We start from the raw sequence: 27,626 nt of genomic DNA, 5'->3' as shown, positions 1-27,626 counted from the left end.
GCAAGCGGATTGTCAAGAAAGTTTAGCATACAAACAGAAAGGAGCTAGAAAATGAGGGGTGGGGGCAGTCCACCCAGGGCAGCAGGAAGGGTCCTGAGCAGTGACCACACAGCCCAGGTCCCTGCACACTGTAACAACGTCTCTTCCAAGAGCTAGCCACTGCTCCCCAGCCTCTGCTCCTCAGGGCTAGCCTCTGCTCCCCAGCCTCTCCTCTGCTCCTCAGGGCTAGCCTCTGCTTCCCAGCCTCTGCTCCTCAGAGCACTGTCTCCTGACTACTAGTGAAGTAGAATTTTCTGGAGAATACTGTTTATTCTGTAATTTTTTTTAAAAAAAATTAAACATCTCTGTGTGCAGCCAAGCTGGCCTTGTAAATCACAATGTTCCTGTCTCTACTGGGTACTGAAATGGCAGACTTGTGCTACCAAGTCGAGCCTCTGGTACCCTTTGTTCCTTAAGGGGGAGAGCGTTCCGACCGGCCATCATGAGCTGACTAGTGGTCACCTAGTACTGGAATAGGTTAGATATTACCAAGTTAGTTTTGTGGGTTAGTTAGTCCGAGTTAGTTTCCCTGCACCCAATATGAGATTGAGAATCTGTTCTGCAATGTTGTGGACATGACACTTAAGACAAGATGCTCCCAAGTGGCAGACCCTGGGTGATGACCCCTGACCAGAACACTCAGATGTCTGTCTGTCTGTCTGTCTAGCTGTAGCATTTGTGGGGCAAGAATCAGACTCATACCAGTATCCCAGCACAGTGCTTCTCATCGGGTGACAAAAGAATGTCCTTAGCTCTTTGGTATAGTGGCAGAGGGACATGGACACAGCTTGGGGTGGCCAGAGCAGAATGCAGTTAAGGATGGCTTCAAGCTGCAAGGGCTATACAAAAGGTGCCTCAGTTTACCCAACCAGAAAAAGCTCAAGTGAAGCTGCCAGAAGAGCACACTTCTGGGCCATAAAAGCTCCTTGCAGAGGCAGGGGCGGCACTGGGACAGGGTCACCGGGTCTCCACTTGGATGTCTGCAGGGTTAAAGGTCACAGTCGCAGGCTGCTGGCTGCCGTTGCTGTTTGGGTCCAGGGCAGGAGGTACAGGTGGCTTCGGGCTCTTGGGCTCCAACTCCCGCCTGGTCCTCATTCTCCTGTAAGAGACAGTGAGGAACGGGCTCTGTGATGATGGCTCGTAAAGTCACATTGGTGACAGTTGGGAAGGACCTTTGGTGCCAGTCTGGATCACTTCGGGATGTTCTGTTTAAACTGCTAAGCTTCATTCTGCCCCTGACAATGACTGGAGTCAGAGCAGGGGCTGCATTCAAGGCTGAGTGGAACTCAAGGGTTGTAGTGTGGTTATGTATATTAAGCATTTGCTAGGAATATTTAAGAACATCTTATGTGATTAAGAAGAGAACAAACTTTAAGTCTACAGTCCCAGGATATCCGTGTAACCAGTGTGAGGTGAAGGAGTACCCACCCACAGGTCAATCAGAGTTTCAGCAATGATGGACAGAATAACAGGAGACCTGGACCTCAATGCCACCTCCTTGTTTCTAAGACACTCGCGTGGTAACAACACCCCAAAGACTTTAAAAATAACACTGATGCTACTGCTGTTGCTTGAGATTGGGTTTTATGTAGCCCAGGCTGGCCTCAAATTCATCATGTAGCTGAGGATGACCTTATACTTCTGATCCTCCTGCCTTTACCTCCTGAGTCCACCATACTTATTCATGCCATGCTGGGAATCGAACCTAGGCCTTCATGGATGCTAGGCAAGTGCTCTACCCACTGAACCACATCCCCTGTTCTTATTACATGTTAAAGTGGGAATATTTTCTTTGAAACCAGATGGATTGGGTTTAAACCTCAGCTCTGACAAGGAGGGCAGGAGGGCAGGAGGGCAGAACCACCCTGGGCATGACCTAACATTCTGCACTTGAAATAGGGGAAGCGTGTGTGTGTGAACCAGAATGGGGAAGGACTGTGTGTGTGTGCATGCATGTGTGCAAGTGTGCATGTGTGTAAACCAGAATGAGGGAGGGGTGTGTGTGGAGTGTGTGTGTGTGTAAAACCAGAACTGGGGAGAAGTGTGTGTGTGCATGTGTGTGTGTGTGTGTAAACAAGAATGGGGAGGAGTGTGTGTCTCTGTGCATGCATGCTTGCATGTGTGTAAACCAGAATGGGAAAGGAGTATGTGTGTGTGTGTGTGTGTGCCTGCATGTGTGTATGTAAACCAGAATGGGGAAGCAGTGTGTGTGTGTGCGTGCGTGCGTGCGTGTGTGCATGCGTGTGTGTGTGCCTGCATGTGTGTATGTAAACCAGAATGGGGGAGCAGTGTGTGTGTGTGTGCGTGTGTGTGTGTAAACCAGAGGGGGAGGAGTGTGTGTGTGTGTGCACGTGCGTGTGTGCATGCATGTGTGTGTGTGTGCGTGTGTGTGTGTGTAAACCAGAGGGGAGGAATGTGTATGTGTGCATGCGTGCATGCGTGTGTGTGTGCGCGTGTGTGTGTGTATGTACGTGCGTGCATGCGTGTGTGTGTGTAAACCAGAGGGGGAGGAGTGTGTGTGTGCGCGTGTGTGCGTGTGTGTGCGTAGTGTGCGTGCATGCATGCGTGTGTGTGTGCCTGCATGTGTGTATGTAAACCAGAATGGGGGAGCAGTGTGTGTGTGTAAACCAGAGGGGGAGGAGTGTGTGTGTGTGCACGTGCGTGCGTGCATGCGTGTGTGTGTGCGTGCGTGCGTGTGTGTGTAAACCAGAGGGGAGGAATGTGTGTGTGTGTAAACCAGAGGGGAGGAATGTGTGTGTGTGTGCGTGTGCGTGCGTGCATGCGTGTGTGTGTGTGCGTGTGTGTGTAAACCAGAGGGGAGGAGTGCGTGTGTGCGCGTGCGTGCGTGCGTGTGTGTGTGTGTGTGTGTGTGTGTGTGTAAACCAGAGGGGGAGGAGTGTGTGTGTGTGTGTGTGTGTGTGTGTAAACCAGAGAGGGAGGAGTGTGTGCGCGTGAGGAGTGTGTCGGGGGGAAGCAGGCAGTCCTGGGCCTTCTGTACCTGTTGTACATCTTCAACAGGATGAGAACCAAGGTGACAATGATGATGACGACCACCACAATGGCAGCCACGATGGCCCCAGAACCTGCAGAAAAGAGGGAACCAAAAGTGGGTAGAAGCACTGGGCAAACACAGATGAGTCCCCAGAAACCACATGGACAGAGACAGGAGGATCCCCGGAGCTTGCAGACCCCTAACCTGGTGTGCGCTGATGTGTGTTGGGAGAAGACAACAGAGAGACTGTTGTCAGCCAGGTAGAAGGGCAGGGCTGAGACGGAGGGTGCCCTCTGACCTCCATGTATGTGTCGCGGCATGCTCATGCTATCATGAACATACATGAACAATGTATACACACACCGCATACACACACAATAAAAAGTGAATTAATTATAATACAAACTACGATAAAGCGCAGATGGTGAAGACTTGAGCGGACACAAAGATTGGGAGGTCCCCAGCGGGCACTTGTCACAAATGATTTAGACATAAAGCGTCTCCCCAAACCTCACACGCTTATGGTTTGACCCCAGCTGGTGGGCTGAATTGCTGGCCGTTGGCTGGAGCAGGAAGACCTCAATCTAATCAGTAGATTAAACCACTGGATTTATAGTTTGATGGCTTTATTGAGCAATGACAGAAACTGTATGGGGGAGGGGCTTGATGGAAGGAAGTGGGTCACTAGGGGTCTTAGAAGGTCATCTTGCCACGTTTCTGCTCTATCTTTCTCTGGCTCCCAGCCATCATAAGTGGGCAACTCACCATGCCCTCTCTGAATGACACTATCTCAACTCAGGCCCACAGTGGTGGAGCCAAGTCACCAGGACCGAGACCTGAGCCTAGACACAAGCCACCAGGACTGGGACCTGAGCTCAGACACAAGCCACCAGGATTGAGATCTGAGCCTGGACACAAGCCACCAGGACTGAGACCTGAGCCCAGACACAAGCCACCAGGATTGAGACCTGAGCCTGGACACAAGCCACCAGGACTGAGACCTGAGCCCAGACACAAGCCACCAGGATTGAGACCTGAGCTTGGACACAAGCCACCAGGACTGAGACCTGAACCAGGACCCAAGCCACCAGGACTGAGACCTGAACCAGGACCCAAGCCACCAGGACCGAGACCTGAGCCCACACAAATCTTTTCTCCCTTTAAGTTGATTTTTTTTTTTAGATGTTCTGGAACAGCAATAAGGAGCTGACTCCCATGTAGCCCAGGATAATCTTAAACTCCCGATTCCCCTCCTCAGTCTCACAAGAGCTGGGATTGCAGACGTGTGCCACTGTGCATGTCTGAGTCCACTTATCAGCCCAACACAGCTCCCAACTTCTGCGGGACAGATCAGCAAGACTCCCTCCCCTCTTCCTTCCTTCCTTCCTTCCTTCCTTCCTTCCTTCCTTCCTTCCTTCCTTCCTTCCTTCCTTCCTTTCTTTTTTTTGAGACAGGCTTTCTCTGTAGCTTTGGTGCCTGTCCTGGAACTAGCTCTTGTAGACCAGTCTGTCCTTGAACTCACCGAGATCCACCTGCCTCTGCCTCCCCGAGTGCTGGGATTAAAGGTGTGGTTTCCTCTTTCTGATAATACGCAACTGATGTGATTTTGGGAATAATTTTTTAAAATATTTACTTATTATGTATACAATATTCTGTCTGTGTGTATGTCTGCAGGCCAGAAGAGGGCGCCAGACCTCATTACAGATGGTTGTGAGCCACCGTGTGGTTGCCGGGAATTGAACTCAGGACCTTTGGAAGAGCAGGCAATGCTCTTAACCATTGAGCCATCTCTCCAGCCCCGGGATAATTTTGAAAATTAAAAATAAGCAAACCATGGGAGAGGCTGGGTCTCTGTCTTCTGCACCTGTGCTTTCATCTGTACAGCCGTGTGTGTGTGTGTGTGTGTGTGTGTGTGTGAGACGTGCACACACACATTAAAGCCTGCGCAGATTCTAGGACTAGGGGCTGGAGAAAGAAAAGGCCTAATAGTTAAGAGCACTGGCTGCTTTGTGCACAACCCAGGTCAGTTCCCCCCACAATGGGTTACAACTTTCTGTAACTTCAGGACCTGGAGGACCTGCTGCCCTCTTTTGGCATTCTTGGGCACTGCACACTCATAGTGCACAGACACACATACAAGCAAAACACTCATACACATAAGAACAAATAAATCTTTAAAAACATCAGTTCTATGTCTGAAACAGCTATCCTAAGGAAATATTCCTACATATGGAAATACACACAATTGTTAAAAAGACACCAACATATCCAGCTGTGGTGTTCACACCTGTAATTGCATCACTCGGGAGAGGCAGAAGGATCAGGAGTTCAAGGTCATCTTTAACTACATAGAAAGCTGAAGGCCAGTCCTTGAGACATGTTCTCTGTCTCAAAACAGAATAAAACAAATGAAGTGCAGGAGATGACTCAGCCAGCTAAGAGCGCACACTCTTCTTGCAAAGGACCCAGTTTTGGCTCCCAGCACCCACATCATATGGTTCACAACCACCTGTAACTCCAGTCCCAGACGATCTGGTACACTAACATGCAAACCCCCTACTCACATCAATCTTAAAAAAACAAACCCCCAAAACAGCCAGTGCAGTTACATATGTTATCTTACGGCGTTATCATGTCATCTCTCCACGCTTTTATCTGTTCTGCTCATGGTTTTGGTGGCCGCATGTTACCCCATGCTTGGTTGCACCATGATTTGCTCACCAAGTCCCTAGTGAGATTGTTCATGCTTTCAACCTTTTGCTCTTACAAAGCCAGTATGCAAGTCCTGACTCACCGCGTCAGGGTCTAACTTCAATACATTCTCAATGGCAAGTTCTAACTTTAGGTCCGAGAACAACATCCTGTCAGAGTTTTGAAAACCTCAAGAGCCATAACTACGTCTGGGCTTTGTGCCAACTTATCACGTCAGAGGGAATTTCATATTTCCGGAATAATCAATTCCCAACGCTGTTTGAGTGGAAGTGTCTGTCTACCAAACTGTTGACATCCTGAGTGATTTAATAAGGTAAGGCGGGTTGACTAGTCCATGAGATACTATGAAATGCCTCAGCGATGCATTTTGAAAACTGTGGGTTTCTTGGGAACACTTAAGACCATCTCAGGTGTGGGGAGTAGACTAAGACACCGTGCAACACTAGCATACGGCCATGGGAAAACAAGGTTCAGCTAAAGAAGCCGACATGGGACCAGAGAGCACAGGCTGCTCTTGCAGAGGACCCAGGTTCTATTCCCAAGATTCATAACGTCTGTAACTCCAGCCCCTGGGTGTCTGACGCCCTCTTCTGGCCTCCACAGGTACTACATACACAATATAGGTACCCACATGCAGACAAACACTGAGGCATATTTTAAAAATCAGATTAAAAGAAGCCAGATACAAAAGAATGCATATGGCTCTCCTTCCATTCACACAAAAGTTAAAAACCATTTGCAACCAATCGGTGTATCAGTATTTGATGGGCTCCTTTGGGGAACAGGACCTTGGGGTCATTGGTATTCTCTGTTTCCTGATATGGGTGCTGGTGACACAAATGTGTGCACTTTGTGAAAAGTTAGTACACGCATGAGTTGTGTACTTTTTAAGGTCTTTACAAAGATTTGTTCTCTCTCTCAAGATTTATTTATTATTAAAAAAATAAAATAAAATAAATAAAAAAAGAAGATTTATTTATTATGTATACAGTGTTCTGTCTGTGTGTATGCCTGCATGCCAGAAAAGGACACCAGATCTTATTATAGATGCTTGTGAGCCACCATGTGGTTGTCGGGACTTGAACTCAGGTCCTCTGGAAGAGCAGACAGTGCTCTTGACCTCCAAGCCATCTCTCCAGCCCTGCAAAGATTTGTGAAATATAAAGAATAAATGACACAGGCCTGTATCCCAAGCTACTCTGGAGGCTACGACAGGAGGATTGCGAGTCCCAGCCTAGCCTGGGCTACCAAAGGAAACCTTGTTTCCAAACAAACATAGAATCATTTCTGCCTGGCTTTCAATCATTCCCCTCCTGTAACTCCCTTCAGGACTGTTTGAGACATACCGAGCTGCTTCCAAATGCGTGCCTCTCCCGGCGAGGATCAGGGCAAAGGGATACGTGTGGGCAGGGGGAGCTGCTGACGGACAACATGGAGCATGTGGGAGTTGGTGACCCTGTCCTGGAATCACCCCCTCTGGGTCTCTACAGAAGGGCTGCATCCTGCCTTCTCCATCTAGGCCTGCAGCTCTGAAGTCGCCTCCTGCCCCAGTGTAGAAACTGGAGCTGCTTCTGGGGACACCTGAGCCATATGCAGAGAGCACACGCCATCAGCTGAAAAGGCGAAAGGGACCTACACTCCTTAGACAACTATGTTGTCTTCTTTGGATGGGTGTGCCAGTTAGTTTGTGTCCATCTCATGCAAACACATCGGCCTGGGGACCTGGGTCTGCAGGGCATTTTCTCGATGAACGATTGATGTGGGAGGTCCTGGGTTGTATCCGAAACTGGGCTGAGAAGTCATGGGAGCAAGCCAGTGAGCAGCGCGCCTCCATGGTTTCTGCTTTCCAGGCTCCTGCCTTAGACTTCCATGACAATGGGCTGTAGGCTAAAATGAACCTTTTCCTTGTCAAGTGGCTTTTAGTCATGGTGTACATGACAACAGCGGAGAAGCGAACTGGCATGCAGAGTCCCATGTTGGCCTCAAACATTATTAGCTGAGGATAACCTTGAAGTCCCGCTCTTCCTGCTTCCACAAGCCAACTAATGGGATGGGGTTCATGTATGTGTATGCCACATCCAGTTTATCCAGGGCTGGGAATCAAACCCAGGGCTTCAAGCCTGCTAGGCAAGCCCTCTACCAACTGAGCTACATGCTGGGATTGGGCCTGATTTCCTGAAGAGCTGTCATCAGCCCCCTTTCTCCTCTCTCTCCTTTCTCTTCTCCCTTCCTTCCTTCCTTCCTTCCTTCCTTCCTTCCTTCCTTCCTTCCTTCCTTCCCTCCCTCCCTCCCTCCCTCCCTCCCTTCCTCTCTCCCTCCCTCCCTCCTTTCTTTTGTTTTTCGAGACAGGGTTTCCCAGTAGCCATGGACTCTCAGTCCTGGAACTTGCTCTGTAGACCAGGCAGACCTCAGACTCGCAGAGATCTGCCTGCCTCTGCCTCCTGAGTGCTGGGATTAAATGCGTGCTTCACCACCACCCAGCATTTGCTTTTCTTATCTGGGACCCCCTGGTTCCTGCTAAACATTTTCCAGGACTAACCCATTCCCACCTTCATTCATTTTCCCATTAAGAGGTAAGCAAGAAGGGCTAGAGAGATGGCTCAGCGGTTAAGAGCACTAGCTGTTCTTCCAGAGGACCCAGGTTCAATTCCCAGCACCCACATAGCAGCTCACACTTGTCTATAACTCCAGTTCCAGGGTACCCTACTGTTGTGGGAACTCCTTGAGCCAATAGCCTTTAAGATGATGGCCACACTTTGGGTGTGGGTCTCATATACTCTTAAGAGCAGACAAACGCAAAGCATGTGTGGTCTCTTTTCTGCTGGATTTGGTTCCAGTTTCCAGCGCATGCAGAAGACTGCGGATAGCTACCCTTACTGTGAGTTTATCCCCAAATAAATAAACCTTTGTTATACTCCATTCTGGGCTATTGTGGAACTCTTTGATACACTACAGATTGACACCCAACGTGGCTTGAGCCCAAGTCACAACCCTCCACGGCCTCCTCTGACCCCACGCAGCTGAACTACCTCTCTGCAGCTGAACTACCCCTCTCCCTCGTAAAGACAGGGATGCAGGCAAAACACCAATGCACATTTTAAAAAGAGGAAGTAAGCAGGTTATTTTTCTTTTTAAAAAAGTAGTGTGTGGCCGGGCGGTGGTGGCACACGCCTTTAATCCCAGCACTTGGGAGGCAGAGGCAGGCGGATCTCTGTGAGTTCGAGGCCAGCCTGGTCTACAAGAGCTAGCTCCAGGACAGGCTCTAAAGCTGCAGAGAAACCCTGTCTCGAAAAACCAAAAAAAAAAAAAAAAAAAAAGTAGTGTGTGTTCCTCCTCTTTAGTGCTTTTGTTGCGGTCATCATCAAAGCAGGGTCTCACTCTGTAGACCAGGCTGGCCTTGAACTCACAGAGACCCTCTGCCTCTGCCTCTCCGTGTGTGCCACCACACCTAGTAAGCAGCTACTTTTCAAGGAGACCTATTTCAATATCTTGAAAGAGATTCAAACTTCCATCCCTCCCTAGACCGCAGGATTTGTGGGAGAGGAAGAGGGAGTGGGAGCTGCGGTCCGCAGTAGCGATGCTTGCCGCAGGGCTACTTAGGTACTCTGTGTGCACATGCACACCTACAGGAACCAGGCCCTTCCCGTGGCTCATCTGAGTCTGCACAGCAGACCTCCTGTGGGATAGCCCCCATCTTACAGGTGAGGAAACTGAGGCCCAGGGCAAGGAAAACATGGACGAGGTTGGCGAGTGGCCGGAGCGGTGAGTTGACCCCAAGCTTGCCTTGGCAACCTTCCCAAGTGCTCCTTACTCTTATACAAGAAGTCTTCTCCTCTGGTCATGTTCAGTGAGAAGACGGCGTCCCCCAAAGTGGTGGCTGTGGTCATCTTGATCCTGCTGAGGACGAAGAAGACATTTTGCTTAAACCCAGGGTTAATCTTACCATGTCTATACAATGCCTCCTTTGCTCTTTGCCGGAATGATTTTAGAATTCTTAAGCGTGCAGTTTCTTTTGGCAGCAAGTGAAAACGAGGCCCACTCCTAGAAACTCTGTGTAAAAACAGTACCCTAGGATTGTAAGGAACTAACTTCCTTCCCTCCCTCTCTCCCTCCTCCACTTCCTTCTGACAGGGTCTCATGTAGCCCAGGCAGGCCCCCTAACTCCATAGATAGTCGAGGATGACCTTGAACACCACCTCCCTAGTGCTGAGATCACAGGCTGAGCACTGCCATGCTCAGCAAAGAACTTAGAACTTGGTTTTTCTTTTTCAAATGTTTGGTTTATTTTGATTTACTTTATTTTATGGGTATGAGTACCTTTGCTTCATGTATGTATGTACATGACATGCAAGCCTGGTGCAGGTGGCATCAGAAGAGGGCCTCAGACCTCCCGGAACTGATGTTACAGACGGTTGTGAGCCACCATATGGGTGCTGGGAGCAGAACCAGGTCTTGAAGAGTAGTCAGTGCTCTAACACTGGGCCTTCTCTCAGGACCCAGAACTTGTTTCCTCAAGGTGGTTTGTAATCATACCGGCTCTGTGGGATTGCTGGCACAAGAGACCTGCTATCATCTTACATGTCTCTGTGCTGGCTGCCGCAGGGAGCAGCCCCCTGCTTTCTACTGTAAACCTCCCCAAGAACCCCCATCTCCACTCTCCCAGCTCTATTGGAAACAGGGGTAGGTATCTGCCTGAGACATGAGGGAGGCCATCTGCACTCAGCTGGAGGCTCTGTCAGCTACAGCCATAAGAAGACTCTTCTTGGTGGGCTGGAGAGATGGCTCAGTGGTTAAGAGCACTGGCTGATCTTCCAGAGGAGCTGGGTTCAATTCCAGCACCCACATGGTGGCTCACCAGTGTCTGTAATTGTAACTCCAGGAGTTCCGACACCTTCCCAGAGACATACATGCAAGCAAAAACACCAATGTACATTAATAAAAAAAGCTGAGTGGTGGTAGCACTCACCTTTAATACCAGCATTAGAGAGACAGAGGCAGGTGGATCTCTGTGAGTTCAAGACCAGCCTGGTCCACAGAGCGAGTTCCAGGACAGCTAGGACTATTAAACAGAGAAACCCTGTCTCAAAAAACAAAACAAAAAAGAAGGCTCTGGATGGCCTGGCCATGTTAATCTATAGGGCAGGCACTGCCTTCACTTTCTCTGCACCAATCCAAGTCCAGGGTCCTGCCTGCCCTGTTCTTGGGATCTTCAGGCCCTCCTATGGCTCAGCGCTCCTCCATGGCCCCTACAGGACTCTGCCTGACCTCCCCTTGCATATATGTCTTCTGCCCTGGGCTTCTGGTCACCTGATTACTTTAGATAGGCTGGTGTAGGTCACATGCTTCCCAGAAGAAAGAACAGTCTCAAGCCAGGCACCACCCAGACTGAGTTCGGGAGGCTGTTCTCTTCCTCCCCCATTGCCACCATTAGCCAGAAAGCACAGCTAGTATCTGTGGCTTGGCTTGGCTTTGTGTGCTCCCTGCCAGCCCTTGAAAATACAGCTATGTCTGGTTCTTTTTCAGATCTGTCCTCCTCCCGCAGGGGGAGGACTGTAATAGGAGACAGAATTCCATGCAGGGCCCCGTCCTAAGGGAGCAGAGGGTTAAGGATGTGAATAGTACTTTTGGTTTTTTGAGACAGTGTCTCGAACTCACTATGTAGCTAAGGATGAACATGAACTGGTTCTCCTGTCCCCATGTCTCCAGCGCTGGGATTATAGGTGTGTGCCATCCCACCTGGTTTACGTGGTGCTGAGGATTGAACCTGGGGCTTCATGCTTGCTAGGCAAGTACTCTGCCAACTGAGTGGCATCTTGAGTCTAGAAAGTGCTGGTACGAGTTCAATGTCCTGGGCACAGTGGCAATGCCTGTAATCCTAACAGCAGAGAGAGGCAGGCAGGAGGATCAGGATTTCAAGGCCATCCTCGGCCAGGATATAAATGAGATACTATCTAAAAAATAAAATGCCGCCGGGCGGTGGTGGCGCACGCCTTTAATCCCAGCACTCGGGAGGCAGAGGCAGGCGGATCTCTGTGAGTTCAAGACCAGCCTGGTCTACAAGAGCTAGTTCCAGGACAGGCTCCAAAAGCCACAGAGAAACCCTGTCTCGAAAAACCAAAAATAAATAAATAAATAAAATAAAATAAAATAAAATAAAATAAAATGCCAAGGATGAGAATTTGGGATGGAGGTCTCCCTGTCTCCCTGTTCTGTTCTGTTCTTTTTTTTTCCCCTTTCTTTCTTTTTTTTCTGTTTTTCGAGACAAGGTTTCTTCTGTAGCTTTGGAGACTGTCCTGGAACTAGCTCTTGTAGACCAGGCTAACCTCGAACTCACAGAGATCCACCTGCCTCTGCCTCCAGAATGCTGGGATTAAAGGCATGCGCCACCACCTCCTGGTCCCTGCTCTGTTCTTGAGGAGAGCCCCTGGCCTCTCCCATCACAGCAAGGCAGAGGTACTCAGATGCATTTGCCTAAGCCTGTTTCTAGTCCCACTGCTTCCAATGCAAGACGCCACAGAAAACAGGGTTTCCTTTTTCATAGCTTCAGTCAGGACTCTGAGGCTCAGGGCTGTGGAGTTCACTCTTGTGTTCATTTAGCCCAAAAGCTGTAGGGCAGCTCATGAACCTGACCTTGCCAAAGCCTGCATTTTTCCCAACCTTCCCTGAGATGCACCTGGTAGGGGCCGTGACCGGTCACTGCAATAATACACAGAGGCGGACATACATACACACACATGCACACACAGACCCACTGATACCCTCATACCCACTCCCACCCAGCCCCACATATTCTACCCCCTCATACATGTGCACTATGCACACATAAACACATACATACACAATACCCTCATACCTATTCATATCCAGTCACACAAATTCAAACATACACACATAAACACACTCACACACATGTACACATGAACGCACACCACACACACACACACTGACCGGTGAGTGGCCTCCCAAGGACACAGGACACAGGCTCCTCCTCAGGTCTGCTGGTTCACCTCCTGGGTGCTGGGTTCCAGGTTCCAGCTGGGCCAGTCACTCCTCCTTCAAGGACAACAGTGTGCAGTCCCAAAGCCGAACTCGCCTCATCCCGGCAGCGAGGGCTCTCAATGACATCTCTGTTCCTGCCACATTAGAGGAGGTGGGAGGAGGGCGGTGAACACTGGTGGCTAAGGATGTGGATGTTTTCATGTGTGGGGGCCCCAGCAACTGCAGTTAACCAAGTCAGGCCCAAGTTGGGGGACTGAGCACTCTGCATGCCTGTGGCCGGGGGATGTCGGGATACTCTAGGGAGACCAAGGCTGTTTTTCAGAGAGCGAGACTAATTCACAGACACCGTAGTGAGCATGGTCCTTGTGCCTCACAAGGTCCCATTCCATCCTCATCTTCACTCTGGAAAGGAGTGCGGGGCCACTGTTGCCACTGCACATACGGGTAGCCAGAGGCTCAGCGCAGACAGGAGCCCCACCTAACATCGCTACACTAGGTGGTAGGCGGGGGTCTGGGGCTGCACAACCCCATCTCCGGGAACCCACTGTAGACTACATAACCCCATCTCTGGGACACCCCCTCCCCTCCCCGTAGACTGCATAACCCCATCTCTGGGAACCACCGTAGACTGCTTCCCAGAGAACACACACAGAAGGGGCGGCCTGCATCAGGGTTGGGCTGTGACCGAAACCCCGAGAGGTTAAGGAAGGTTCCACCAAACCCCGAGAGGTTAAGGAAGGTTCTACCCACAGAGCTGAGAACTTGCCCTGGGTTTTGACCCTGCCTCCTACTGTGCACCGCCTTTGGTCACACTGGGGTCCTCTACCTCAGTCACCTCCCTCATATTAACAAACTATCTTGTATGGGAGCAGGGCTGGGAAGTGTTGGAGGGTCAGGACCATTTACTGTTTACTTACACATCCCTCTCTGTCTCTCAGGGGCTGTAAGAGCTGCTATCGGGAAGAATGCTGCCCCCTCAACCCCTCAATGCACCGCCTCCCCTCTTTGTCTGCTGTGTTTCCAAGCTCCTCCCTGGATAAGACAAGAAAAACAAATATCCCAGTGGAAAAAGCCACAAATAAGCAACTGCGGCCAGAGTTACTGTAACCCACGAAAGCCGTTCATCTTCCATGGGGCTGGGACATAGCCTGGTAGGAAATGTTCTTGCCTAAAGTGTATGAAGAAGCCTCGGGTTCAATCCCCAACACTGCATTAACCGTGTGTATACCCGGAAGCCAGAAGTGAGAGGACCGGAAGTTAAAGATCGTCATTGGCTACATATTGAGTTTGAGTACGGCCTGGGCTACATGGGAACCCTGTCCTAAAAATAATAAACAAACAAACAAACAAACAAATAAATAAATAACGAGATAGGGGTTGGCAAGCTGGCTCAGCAGGTAAAGGCACTTGCTGCCAAGCCTGATGATCTGAGTTCAATCCCTGGGACCCACAGGATGGATGGAGAGAGATAACTTCTGGAAGCTGTCCTAAACCTCTACACACATATACCATCATGCATACACACAAAATAAATAGTTAATTAAAAAGTTAAATGAAATTTTAAAAAGCCCCAACTTTCCAAAACATTGGGTCTGATTCAAGCTACAGATAACTGGCCTTCATGTCGGCCAGTGTAGTCTTCACCCACTGGGACTATTTATTCCCTTCTGCTACCTTCCCCACATGACTACCCCAGCAGGTTTAAGAGCTCTGCTTTGTGCGAAACTTCTTGGGTCCCCTACTAGCTCAGCGTATATCTGTGTGGCAATTCTACCTCTGTCCAGCAGGCGGCGATAGCAGTGAGTTGTAGGTTAGATTGCAGAACCCAAAATTCTAAGGATTTTCTGCCCTGGAAAACAGTCATTCTATGGTCTCTGACTGTTTTCTTCTCTGGGTTAAATAGCTTCCATTTCAACAATCCTTAAAGTGGGCTGGATGGAGCCGGTAATGTTTATAATGCGCTGGTACTGAAGGTATGTACCAGGCTGGAGAGATGGCTCAGCGGTTAAGAGCACTGGCTGCTCTTCCAGAGGACTGGCGTTCAGTTCCCAGCACCCACATGGCAGCTCACAACTGTCTGTAACTCCAGTTCCAGGGGATCTGACACTTTCATGCAAATGCACGTTAAATATTTTTTTTTTTTTTTTTAAAAAAAGGTATTTACCCTCACACTTGGCTCGGAATGGCATTTTTTTGTTTTAATCTCAGATGGGTACCTGAATTCTGTCATCACTACCTGGACCAACAGAGGAAAACCTTCCTTCCGTTTCATCAGTCCCCTAACGTCTCCTCATCCCCACACCCTCTGTGAGAACTCAAGGAGGCAGCTGCTAGCCTGAACACTGTGGAGGCCACTGCCATCTCCTTTACAAACGGGGAAACTGAGGACTGAGAGAGCCTCAGAGCGCGCACAGAGGAGAAGCTCGTGACTGTCTTTCTGATGGGTGCAGAGCAGGGTAGAACAACAGCAAAGAGAACTACACAGCATAAAATAACCAGCTGGTGACCCTCAAGTGGACCCAGGCTGCAGGCTCCCCCGAATCCCGGTTTCTCCTTTAGTGTCCGGCTGCCAGTACAGTACTGTTCCCTGTTCATAAAGCACACAGGATTCAGAGCTACTCTGAGCCACTTACTGAAAGCCGGATGCAGGCAAGATGGCTCAGCACGTAAGAGCCTGATGACCCAAGTTCAAATCCCGGGACCCATAGTAGAGAGAACCGACTCCCAGAAGTCATCCTCTCTGTCTGTCTGTCTCTGTCTGTCTGTCTGTTTCTCTCTCTCTTACATGCACACACAAAGGCACCCATGCACCCACATGTGCACACACACATTATACATATATAATAATACTAACACCCCACCCCCATAGGACATAAGTATTGGTGTGCAGGTGGAGGACAGAGCTTAACTTTGGATTCCTCAATGCCATCCACATGTTTTATGAGGCAGGGTCAGTTGTTGGCCTGAAGTTCACAAACAGACTAGAGTGGCTGGCAGCCAACGAACCCGAGGGATCTTCTTGTCTCTCTGCCTCTCCAGCTATGGGCTTATAAACAAGCCCCCAGCTTTTTCTTTTTTCTTTTTTCTTTTTGGTTTTTCAAGACAGGGTTTCTCTGCAGCTTTTTTAGAGCCTGTCCTGGAGCTAGCTCTTGTAGACCAGGCTGGCCTCGAACTCACAGAGATCCACCTGCCTCTGCCTCCCGAGTGCTGGGATTAAAGGCATGCACCACCACTGCCCGGCTAAGCCCCCAGCTTTTTATGTGGGTGCTGGAGGGCGTTCAAACTCAGGTCCTCATGCTTGTGTGGCAAACACTTTACCAACTAAGCCATCTCTCTAGCCCTCCCTTAACTGTCTTTAGATTTATTTATTTTATGTGTGCGAGAGTTTTGATTGTATGTTGATGCTACCTGGTACCCACAGCAGTCAGAAGCGGGTATCAGATCTCCTGGGATTGGAGTTGTGGATGGCTGTGAGCCACCATGTGGATGCTGTAACCAAACCCGGGTCCTCTAAAAGAACAACCAGTGCTCTGAGCCACTGAGTCACCTCCCCAGCCTGTTTTGTTTGTTTGAAGAAACATGGTCTGCTGGGAACGGCAAAGCACTCTGATAGTTCCACTTACTCTAGAGGCTGAAGCACGATTGCTACAAGTTTGGGTCCAGTCTGGTCTTTACTATGTAGCCCAGGCTGGCTTTTAACTCCACCCCCTACCTCAGTTTCTCCAGTGCTGGGGTTTCTGTCCTGTGCACTGTTCCTGATGTGATTTGGGTTTGGCTTTCTGCCTCTCCTGCCTTTCCTGAGGACATGGCAGGCTCAAGTGCTTGCTGTGGATGGCTTATGTTGAGAAAAGCTTGCTGGCCCAGAGGTTCTCAACCTAGAGGTCACAACCCCTTTGGGGGTTGAAGGACTCTTTCACAGGGGTTGGGTATCAGCTATCCTGCATAGCAAATATTTACATTATGATCCATAACAACAAAATTATAGTTATGGAGTAGTAACTAAAATATTTTTATGGGGGGGGGGTCACCACAACACGAGGAACTGTACTGAAGGGTGGCAGCATTAGGAAGGCTGAGAACCACTGCTTTGGAGCACCCGTGTGGAGGGAGGGTGTGCCAGCTCTTTATCTAAATAGGCCACTCTTTCTGGGAGCCCCTTGTCCTGATCTGTGGTCTCACGGCTGTGCCTGTTCATGGGGTCAAAATGTAGACCCCTGATAGCTGGAACCCTGGCCTGGGAGGGAGAAGTCCTGGATTCAGACCTTACCTTTGTTGCTCACTTGCTGTGTCTAGAGGGCAGCTTTCTCTCGCCGGGAATAGCCAGCCAGGACCCAGTGACCCTTCTTCCTCTCAGCCTTCTACCTTCAGACGTCCTGAGTGGCTCAGGACGTGGCCCCTCATCCTCCTCTGGCTGGCCTCCCACATCCTCCATTCCAGAAAGAGCACACCCCCTGTTTCCTGCCCGAGTCAGGACCTGGCAGGTCTGGGCTGCAGAGAGGACAAGAGAGAAGCCAATCCCAGCCTCTGAAGCTGCTCGCGGTGAGCGCTGGATGGCTGCCAGTCACAATAGGCCTCAAGATACAGAGGGGCATTTGTCCGGGGACTCGCAGCCTCGTCTAAACCTGTGCTCTGGCTTTGACAAGCCACCTCCTTTTCTCCACACCCTCTTGGGCGGCAGTAGCAGCTTCTGCTTGGCTGTGAGGTGGGAGAGGAATGCTGGGCAGAACCCTCTATAAGGCTGGGAGTCAGGGAAGGAAAGGGGCGGGAAGAAAGGCTGGGCATCTTTTGTGTAGGGCACAGCAGTGAGGGTCACAGTGAGGGTAGAAAGAAGGTGGGAAGAGTGAAGGGCAAGAAGTGCTCTGGACATGGCCAGGGTTGGTCAAGAGGGCCAGGGACTGGTTCTGGACTCCCTCACTGGCTAGATAAGGAACTATGGGCACAGAACCCTTCTCTTCCACATTTGGTTCTCTTGGCTGTAAAATGGGGCGATTGTCTTAACCTCGGGCTGAGAGGACCCCATTCAATGAAGTGATTTGTGAATACCCAGTGGGGTATAGGAAAGAAAGTACAGTAAACACCTAGAGGGGTATAGAAAAGATGACAAAATTTGGACCTAGACAGATTTAGGTCTAAATGCTACCACTCAACTGGTGGAGTGTCCGTCTGGCATACACAAGGCTGTGGCTGTGACGCCCCAGCCCAGAATAAACTGGGCATGGTGCATCTCTGCAATCCCAGCACACAGGAAATGGAAGTATAAGGGGCAGGAGTTCAAGACCATCCTTAGCTACACAGCGGGTCTGAGGTCAGCCTGCCTACATGGGACCCCATCTGGACAAAACAGAGTGCTAAGTTCCTTGTCTTGCTTCTGTGTCAAAGCCTTTGACCAAGCCAACTTAAGGGTTATTGTGGCTCACAGTTTGAGGGCACAGTCCATCAAGGTGGCAGAGAGTGAGGAACAAGACGGGGTAGTGGCACGGCAGGGTGGGAGGTTGGACGGTGGCAGCTGCTGGTACCCAGACAGCATTTTCCATTGTTATCCCTGGGCACCCGGTGGTGCTGTTGCTTGTATTTAGGATGGGGTTTCCTCACTTTAATTATGCTAATCTAGGGACGTCCTCACAGACAGACTAGGAGGCTTTTTTTCTTGAATGACTCCATATCCTGTAAAGATGACAATCTGTAGTACCCTTCACATCTCCAAGGACTTATTTAGTAATATGGGGGGCACATTTTATTCCACTTAAAAAATATTCCTCCATTTAATTTTTTCTTTTTGAGGCAAAGTCTCACTTAGTAAAGTTAGGCCTGAAATTCACCAGCCCCCTGCCCCAGTCTCCAAAGTGCTGGGGTATCAGGTGTGAGCCACCACACTTGATGTTTCCCATCCCTGATTTTAAAATGAACTATAAAGCCGGGCGGTGATGGCATATATCTTTAATCCCAGCACTTGGGAGGCAGAGGCAGGAGGATCCTGTGAGTTCGAGGCCAGCCTGGTCTACAGAGCGAGTTCCGAGACAGGCTCCAAAAGCTACAGTGAAACCCTGTCTCAAAAAAAACCAAAATAAATAAAATAAATAAATTAAATAATAAGTAAAGTGAACTATAATCTCATTGAAGGGCCCTCAAAATATTGTGGGCCTCCCTACCGTGCCAGGTGGTCCTTACACAGGTTCAGGATTCTCTAGGTGCCAGTCTGTCCATCCATCTTCTGCTGGACCCCATGTTTTCACCTCCGAGGTTCCTCACTCTCAGCGGAGCTAAGCTCGTGGCCCTGGTTGGGGATACTGTCCTCCCTTCTGTGTGGTACATATTCTGTTTGTTCCCGAGGCTGCCTATATCCTAGAGGCTGATGGGGTACCAGGAATCTCAGACATGGGGGGGGGCATCCAGGTGTGCCCAGGGTCTAGGTATATATTAGATATATTAGGCCGTCAAGAACTGGGGCGGCGGGGTGGGCACTCAGCATCAGCTGCTCCTTTCAGCTCCTTGGTGCCCACCACCGCGCGCGAGGCCTCCCACTCACGTCCGTCTGAAGCCCCGTCACACCCGTTTCCACTCTTCGACCCGAAAACACTTAGGTTCAGAAAGGCTGAGTGACTTGTCCTGTCCACAGGTATCAGAGCAAGACCCAGCCCCCGCCTTCTGATTCCCAACGCCCCCACCGGCTCCCTCAGCATGCTGGAGGGAATGTGGAAGGCAGTCTGAGCTGGGCAGAGCTCTAGGCAAGCGTACTGGGCACAGGAGAGGTTGGGTTGATGCCCTGGTTGTGCCAGGGTGCTGAGCAGGGGAAGTGCCCTATCACTGTATGTTTCTGGGAACTGTGTGTCCCTGGCTGACCCCAAGTGTGGGGGAACCTTGGCCAAGAGGGGCTGTTGCTAAACAGGCTCACGGGGACTTCATTTCCTTACCAAGAAACCCAGAGCCACATCTGTTCACGGCAAACCGTGTAGAGCTGCAGAGCTGGGGACCAGACTCTGTCCATTCAGGGACCTTTGAGTGCTTATGAGGGAGACACTCAGACACCAGAGAATGAAGGGGCGGGAGGTAGGAGGCCCTGGGCCTGAAATTTTCCTTAGGGGCTTACATCCTCTTCCAGGCCGTACCCAGCTCTTCTGCTGACCAATCAGGCATCGTTTTGTAAGGCAGAGAGAGGAAAAGCCGCCTGGCAGGGCTCTCCTGTGGGAATGGAGACTAGGGTCCGGAAGACTGAACACTCAGGAGGGAGAAGGGGACTGTCTGGGCTGGAATCCTGGACTGTAAGAAAGGAGAGGGCAGCTGAGCACCAGGATTTGCCAGTTTCTGCTTCTTGACTGTATGTAATGTGACCAGCCTTCTCATGATCCTTCTGGGTGACTTCCATATAGCAATGAACCACAACCTTCAACTGTGAGCCACAATAAACTCTTTTCTCCTAAAGCTGCTTTTGTGTTTTTATTTTTTATTTTTATTTATTTGTTTGTTTGTTTTTCGAGACAGGGTTTCTCTGTAGCCTTGGAGCCTGTCATGGAGCCAGCCAGCTCTCGTAGACCAGGCTGGCCTTGAACTCACAGAGACCTGCCTGCCTCTGCCTCTAGAGTGCTGGGATTAAAGGTGTGCACCACCACTGCCCAGCTTGTTTTTATTTTTAATCAGGGTGTTTTTTATCATAGCAACAGGGCAGTAGCTGAGACGTTGTGGGCTTGTTGTCTGAGTAAAATAACCTTTTTTAAAAATTTTTTTTAAAGCCCCTAGCCATCAGAAACTATAATGAACAGACTCCCTTCCCTCCCCAACCTGTTGGAAGGTCTCCACACTCCTGGCTTGCTTTCCAATCAAGACAAATGAGAGCTGGGGGTGTTGCTTAGTCAAGCACTTGCCTCAAGAACATGAGGACTCAAGAGAAAGGCTGGGCGTGGCGGAGCTTGTATGTCATTTCAGAGATGGGGAGTTGGGTAGTGGAGATAGGTGGGGCCCTGGAAACACCTAGGCCAGCTAGGATTTTCTGTTTGCCTAAGTGGTGAAGTTTCAGGCTGATTAGAGACCGTGCCTCAAACAGATGGTGGAAGGTGTCTGAGGACCAACAACCGGGGCCGGTTGTTCTGACCTCCTTATGTATGTACCATGTGCACCCCACCCTCAACACACACACACACACACACACACACACACACACACACACACACACAACCAGCTTGGACTCTAAGGTAAGGGAAGAAGGGGGAGGGAGGCCACGTTATTCAGGTTCAAATATGTACAAGACTAAGAAAAAAGAATAATTTAATTGAATGTCCTCCTTCCTTCCTGCTGCCAACTCAGTTACATAATTGAATTTCTCCAGGTATCCTCTTCTCCCTGCCCCCAGGGCCAGCTTCCGAGCAAACACAGCAGCTGGAGAGGGAGGACAGACAAGGAGGCAGGAGTGAGGACCGAACTCTGGGTTGCCCAACTCACCTGGAAGGACACAGACAAGTCCGGTGGCCGTGTGACCGTGAGGAGATTCAGCTGGACTGAGAGTCACAGCCCCAAGGGCACGTCGAGCCCCGCCCCTTTCCTGCCCCTCCACCCACCCACCACCACTCATGCCACAGATGGACTCTCTCAGGACACTTGGTTTTCCCAGCAGGGTGTTGCCCAGCTCCTGATTGTCCTGTGTTCTGTCCTCCAAAGCCTGGTGTGTGGTGAGAAGGACAGCTTCAGAATTGCTCCTGGGTTCGAATTCTGGTCTAGCTATGTCCCCTGGGCTATAACCTCCTTAAACCCCTCCGTTACCATCGGTTGGCTTGTGCCTTCTCTTCAGCCATAACTCTTAATAACAAGGGGCAATGACTTAGCCTTAGCTGGACACCAGGCCTGGCGGTCTTACCCTAAGTCACCTAGCCAGGTGCACTGACCCCTAGTGGCTCAGTCACAGGGATGAAGAAGTCCTAGACTCTCACTCTAGTTAGGAGCCAGGCTCCCCAGGGACTTGTCTTCACCTCTCCCGAGTCCCCTCTTGCAGCAGCTGGCATATGGGCATGCAGCTCTGTCTGCCCCGTTGTCCTTATTCTCAGAGAACAAACCTGCCTCAGTCATCACCACCTTGCAGCACCCAGCCTGGAGCTGCCTCGTGGAAGGTCCTGCAAAGAGCAAAGGAGGAGAAGCCTGCAGGTGTGCAGGCTGTATAAAGAGCTGAGCCTTGTGGGCGCACACAGCGGGACCTGCTCGGGCAAAGGTGAGTGCCTGAGTTCAGGTGACAGCCAGCGGTACCTCTGTCACCTTGATGCAGACGAGGAACCTCACAGCTTCAGACCCTGAGCTTCTATTTTGCCTAGACTCAAACAAGGGCAATTACACCGGCTGTGGTAGGACGTGTTTTCAATTCCAGCACTTGGGAGGCAGAAACAGGAGGATCTCTGTGAATTCCAGGCCTGCCTGGTCTATAAAGCAAGTTCCAGGACAGTCAGGACTGTTACACCAAGAAACCCTGTCTCAAAAAACCAAAACCAAAACAACAGCAAAACATAAAACAGGAACTGGACCTGGGTGTTGTAGTGCCCACCCATGCCACTGCAGGTTGGTACGCGAGCCTTGGGCAAGGGGCCTGGAGATTCAAACGTATAAAGACACATAGACAGGGTCACGGGTCATCCTTGATACAAGAGTGCCCACTTTATCGTGCTCAGAGGCAGCTTATACAGGGCTCTGGCCACGTCCAGCTCTCTGGATCTTTCAGCTGCAGACCCATCAGAACCCCACTCCCCTGCCATCAGGGTCTAGTGCTCAGAACAGCTGCAGGCTGCTCAGAGCAGAGGAAAACCAGTTGTTTACAAAAAATTCAGGGTCTGGTGGTCTGCAGTCCCCAACAGGGTGTGGTGACATGATCTTAATCCTAGCACTTGTGGATTGGAGACAGGAAGATCAGAAGTTCAAAGCCAGCCTCAGCTATATAGCGAGTTTGAGGTCCTACCTCAAAGCTGGAAAGATGGCCCAGTAAATACAGACACTTGCCTACAAGCCTGACAACCTGAGTCCAACCTCCAGAACCCACAAGAGGGAAGGAGAGAACCAATTCCCCACATGTGTGCCATGGCATATGGACCCCTCCAAAATAAATAAATGTAATAAAACCACTCGGGAGGCAGAGGCAGGCGGATCTCTGTGAGTTCGAGGCCAGCCTGGTCTACAAGAGCTAGTTCCAGGACAGGCTCTAAAAAAGCTGCAGAGAAACCCTGTCTTGAAAAACCAGAAAAAGAAAAAAAAGAAAAAAAAATAAATGTAATAAAACATTACGAACAACATCAAAAGGGGGTTCCATGGGTAGGCCCAAGTCAGCAGTCACACAGATGGCACGAGTTAAACTAAGTGAGTCACACACACCAGAACCAGAAGTCAGGGATCTGGAAAGGGACAGACAGGGAGAAGGGCAGGTTGACAGGGTGGGAGAGAGATAAATCCGAGAAAGATAAGAAGGGATGGGAAAGAGATGAAGGGCAGGAAAGAGCAGCCAGAATGTATTAAATATAAGTATGAGCCGGGCGGTGGTGGCGCACGCCTTTAATCCCAGCACTCGGGAGGCAGAGGCAGGCGGATCTCTGTGAGTTCGAGGCCAGCCTGGTCTACAAGAGCTAGTTCCAGGGCAGGCTCTATAAAAAAAAAAGCTGCAGAGAAACCCTGTCTCGAAAAAAAAAAACCAAAAAAAAATATAAGTATGAGATTGTCAAGGAATTAACTTATCCAACGAAGGAAACCTGCATCCTGCACTGGGAAGCTAACCCAGTCAGTGAAGTGCTTGCCTGACTTCACACCCTAGAACCCATGTAAAGACCATGCATGTGTAGTGGTGGTGCACACCTTTAATCCCAGCATGCAGGAGGCAGAGGCAGGTGGGTTTCTGTGAGTTCAAAGACTGCCTGGTCTACAGAGCGAGTTCCAGGACAGCCAGGGCTACACAGAGAAACCTTGTCTCAAAAAACAAAACAAACCAACGAAAGAGCCATGTCTGACGCTGGCCCTAGTCTCAGTGCTGGGGAAGTGGAGACAGGAGACTCTTGGGGCCTCACCTGGTCAGCCAGCCTAGCTGGTGTGCTCCAGGGCAATGAAGGATGCGTGGTGGTGTGTGCGTGTTATCCCAGCACTCGGGTGTTGTGGAGTATTTGTTTAACGAGGCAAAGATGTGCTACATTTGTTTATGTTTCGGAATGCTGATTTAACTGTGTAAAGGTGTGCTACTTTTGCCCATGCTGCATTTGTTATGATGTAAAGACGTGTTGTTTTGCCTCCCTAAGGTACCTAATTGGTCTAATAAGAAGCCAAACGGCCCCTGCCGAGGCAACAGAGGGATAGGCAGGGCTGGCAGGTGGAGAGAATAAGGGGGAGAAGGAATCTAGGCTTGAAAAGTAATAAGGGGAGAACGAAGGAGAAAAAGAGGAAGATTTCTGGGGTCAGCCAGGCAGTCATCAGACAGACAAATACAGAGTAGGACATACAGAATGAAAGAAAGATAAGAAACCCGAAACAAAACATAGATGAAGAGAAACATGTTAATTTAAGTTATAAGAGCTGGTGGACTGGGGCTGGAGAGATGGCTCAGCAGTTAAGAGCTCTGGCTTCCTTTCCAGATGGACCTGGGTTCAAACATTCCCAGTACCCACATGGCAGCTCACAACTGTCTGTAACTCAGTTCCAGGGAATTGAACACCGTCACACCAATGTGCACAAAATTAAATAAATTATTTTTTCAAAAAGAGCTAGTGGGACAAGCATAAAAGGCTGAGCATCCATAACTTAAAAGTCTCTGTGTTATGATTTGGGAGCTAGTTGATGGCCAAAAGAAAGCCTACTATATTCAGGAGGCAGAGACAGGAGGATTACAAATTCAAGGTCATTCTTGGCTAAGTAGCCAGTCTTGGCTGTGTGAGACACCGTCTTAAAAAACAAACAAACAAACAAACAAACAAAAAAGAAACAGGAAAGGAAACAAACAAAAGCAAAGACAAGCAAGAGCGTTGGTGACCCTGGTGAGGTAGCAGCTCTGGATTCCTTCAAGGTTATTAGGGATCAGATTTGATAGGGGGAGACCCCCTGAAAATCTTGACTACAGACATAAAGAAATAAACCTAAAAAAAAACTATAAGACAGGTAACATATATTTTACCTGCTCAAACATAAAACAAAAAAAGTCATCTTTGACCGGTTTGTGTTCAACTCAGAGTCCATACTTCTGTTAATGCAGGTATGTATGTTACCATTGAAATCCTGCGTGTTTTCAGAGCAAGGGGACCAGACACCAATGAAAATGGGTGGCCCAGGTGATCCAGCCTCTCAGAGTGCCTCTGTTGCAGTTCCCCGAGAGTTCTGCTTCCAGAACACCTTCAAAGCTCCTAGCTGGGATGGTCCAGCCCCACAGACTAGTCTAGCCAGGACTGCAGATAAAGCCTGTGCTTTCCTATTACATAGACTGGACAGCAAATGTTATGGCTGGTTCTCCCAGGACTTGATCATTATCTCAGTTTCTCAGGTTCCCTATAGATGCCTTTGCCCACAGACAGCAGGACGCAGTCTAGAGAACACAATGCCTACATTCCCAAGAGATGGAATGGGTTATTTTCGGTCATTTAGTGGGTAATGGGTGTTTGTCATCACTTGAGGGGGGACATAGGAATATAGGATAAAAAGGCAGCTCTTAGCCTCAAATAATTTTGCATTTTTGGCATACTGATACAGATTTAAAGTTAGTTTTGTTATAGCATATATATGTTTCTACTTTTATTTGGGGTATTGTGCTTATGCAGAACATTTAAAAATGCAATGTATAATTAAGAAATACAGGTTAGTAGTTAGTCATCTATAATAATCAAACTTGTAGTCATGTTAGGTATGTTTTCAAGGTTAAAGAGATGTATTTAGATAGATAGAAGGTCTTCAAAAATCAAAAACCTACAGAATTATGGCATTTAATATGTTTAATAACCTGTCTTTTTTCATGACAATGAGACATGTCTGCTCCTGTCATTACCAATTTATTTCATAAAAGGATGATGGGCATTGAAGAACCTCCATATGGCGTTTGCTTTCATTGTAGGATCAGACATTTGGGCAAGAAGCTGTCCTTGCCTTGACTGCAGGCAGTAAATTAGGTACAAAACTTTGGATTTAGCAAGATAGGATAGATAATGGAATATTTTCTCTGAATTTGCCAAGTACAAATGGACTGGACATTGTGAATGTAATTCTTACCTGATCATTGTTCTTATTGTATACAGTTTTACTGTGTTAGAGTTAAAACCTTTCTTTTTTTTTATTTAGACAAAAGGGGAAATGTGGAATAATCTTTTTATAAATTGTGAAGATGTGTCTTTGCCAATGCAGCTTCTGATTGGTTTAATAAAGAGCTGAATGGCCAATAGCTAGGCAGGAAGAAGTTAGGCAGGAGGGAAGAGGGAGGAGAGGAGATGAACCCAGGTATAGGAGAGACACCAGAGGAGATGGAGAGGAAGCAGGAAACGCAGCAGGCAAGGTAAAAAGCCACAAGCCATGTGACAGCATGTAGACGAATAGAAATGGGTTCAGTTATAAGAACTAGTGGGACAAGCCTAAGCTATACGCTGAGCTTTCATAATTAACATCTCCATGTAGTTTTTTTGTGAGCTGGCGGCCCAAAGAAAAACTGTGTACACATTGAACTTGGGTTTTTGGGGGGGCAGTGTCTTCCGGCCCCTGTGGATACCCGCCTCCCCATATCAATTCTCCTCTTCAGATCTTTGCTTCTTACAATAGCTTCAGTCAGCTCAGAGCGATGGGAGCCCAACACCGTGAAGGGCGAGGAAATTAGGCAACCGCAACCACCACAGAGATCGGAGCGATCCTATCTTCAAGTTGGTCTCACCAGGGCCTGCTCACCACACACACCAGGAGGTACCCGGCTCCGCCCCATGCAGCCACCCTTAGGAACTTTACTGGACATGCAGCACCCTCCAGGAGCTGGTGAGACAGTGAACCAGACACAGGTACTGTCACCAAGAAGCCAGCCTGACAGAAATTAATAGCTTACGTAAAACCACGACTTAATTTGTCAAAGATGTTGTTCCACTTAGGTACAAGAAAACAGATTACACAGAAAAGAAAGGGCTACGGTGACAGGCTGGCGAAGACAGGGGACTCTGACTGGGACCACTCTGGCTTCTTTGCTCCTTTCGCAGCTCCTCAAATCCCTCAACCTCTCCCGCAAGAAGAATATTCTTTCCATACCCTCAGTTCCCAGTCCAGCCCTTTTACTGACAGGAATCACAGACATCTCTTTCCACCTTAAAGCACCCAGGACTGGAGCCTCCCCCTATCAAGGAGCGGCTTGTTCAACGTCTTGCTTATTGACTTAGCTAGAAGCTTGGGCCCCTCCGGGTTTTGGTCTCCGTGGATTGCAGAGTTCCTGGGGCCTCTGAGGGGGCGCGCTCTCCTCGATACCCACCCAGTTCATAGACTAGGCAAACTCAGGACCCGCAGGGGTCAAGGATCCTTCTACCTCTCCAAGACTTTTTCCCAGGAGTTGTGGTTACTCCCGGTGGCTTCGCGGGAGGGGACAAGGAAACCACCAGCTTTCCGCATGCCTGAGCTGTTACCCCAATGCAGCTAGCTTCGGGGTGCTTCTTGGCCTGCGCCCTGGACACCTCCGTGCACTGGGGTCTGCAGATACTGGAGAGATTGTTGATCTTTCGGCTACTCGTTCCCTTCAAGGTGCACCAGGCTGGGGACCCCCGCCCTGGGCGACCCCGAGAGCTATCCCCTGCGGGCCTGAGCCCCTGCACGCTGTCCTCCCGCACCCCTGCGTTCCGCGCCCCGCACCCCTACCTGCTTGGTACGCCCGCTCCGCCTCCTGCCGGCCCCGCTCCTAGAGCTCGGTGGCCGCCGCCGTCGTCTCCGGGTCCCG

The 27,626-nt window shown here is 49.6% G+C and overlaps 1 protein-coding gene across 3 annotated transcripts; it reads right to left on the bottom strand.

The window, feature by feature from the left end:
• Nucleotides 1–431: 431 nt before the first annotated feature.
• On the bottom strand, nucleotides 432–27,626 carry LOC119817740 (non-compact myelin associated protein). 3 transcript variants are annotated; one of them, XM_038335136.1, is made up of 5 exons: nucleotides 27,548–27,626; nucleotides 12,692–12,876; nucleotides 9,555–9,640; nucleotides 3,038–3,122; nucleotides 432–1,138 (listed from the first exon to the last, which is right to left on the bottom strand). In XM_038335136.1, exons 3-5 carry the CDS (start codon nucleotides 9,628–9,630, stop codon nucleotides 997–999), a joined length of 303 nt encoding a protein of 100 aa, XP_038191064.1. In that variant the 5' UTR covers nucleotides 9,631–9,640; nucleotides 12,692–12,876; nucleotides 27,548–27,626; the 3' UTR covers nucleotides 432–996. The 3 variants fall into 3 exon arrangements, with proteins under 3 accessions (XP_038191064.1, XP_038191065.1, XP_038191066.1); XM_038335137.1 differs by lacking the exon at nucleotides 27,548–27,626 and adding an exon at nucleotides 13,660–13,765; XM_038335138.1 differs by lacking the exon at nucleotides 27,548–27,626 and having other exon boundaries at nucleotides 9,555–9,637; nucleotides 12,692–12,776.

This window comes from Arvicola amphibius, chromosome 6, assembly GCF_903992535.2.
Source record: "Arvicola amphibius chromosome 6, mArvAmp1.2, whole genome shotgun sequence".
In the NCBI taxonomy this organism is placed as follows: domain Eukaryota; kingdom Metazoa; phylum Chordata; class Mammalia; order Rodentia; family Cricetidae; genus Arvicola; species Arvicola amphibius.
This window is presented reverse-complemented; position numbering and strand designations above follow the sequence as displayed.

Bases quoted from the DNA above. Each gene is read 5' to 3' on its own strand.
- LOC119817740 (XM_038335136.1), bottom strand. From the start codon at position 9,630: ATGACCACAGCCACCACTTTGGGGGACGCCGTCTTCTCACTGAACATG. The intron at 3,123-9,554 runs GTAAGGAGCACT...TCTTTTCTGCAG, and splicing joins AGAAGACTTCTTGTATAAGA to GTTCTGGGGCCATCGTGGCT. The intron at 1,139-3,037 runs GTACAGAAGGCC...TGTCTCTTACAG, and splicing joins CTGTTGAAGATGTACAACAG to GAGAATGAGGACCAGGCGGG.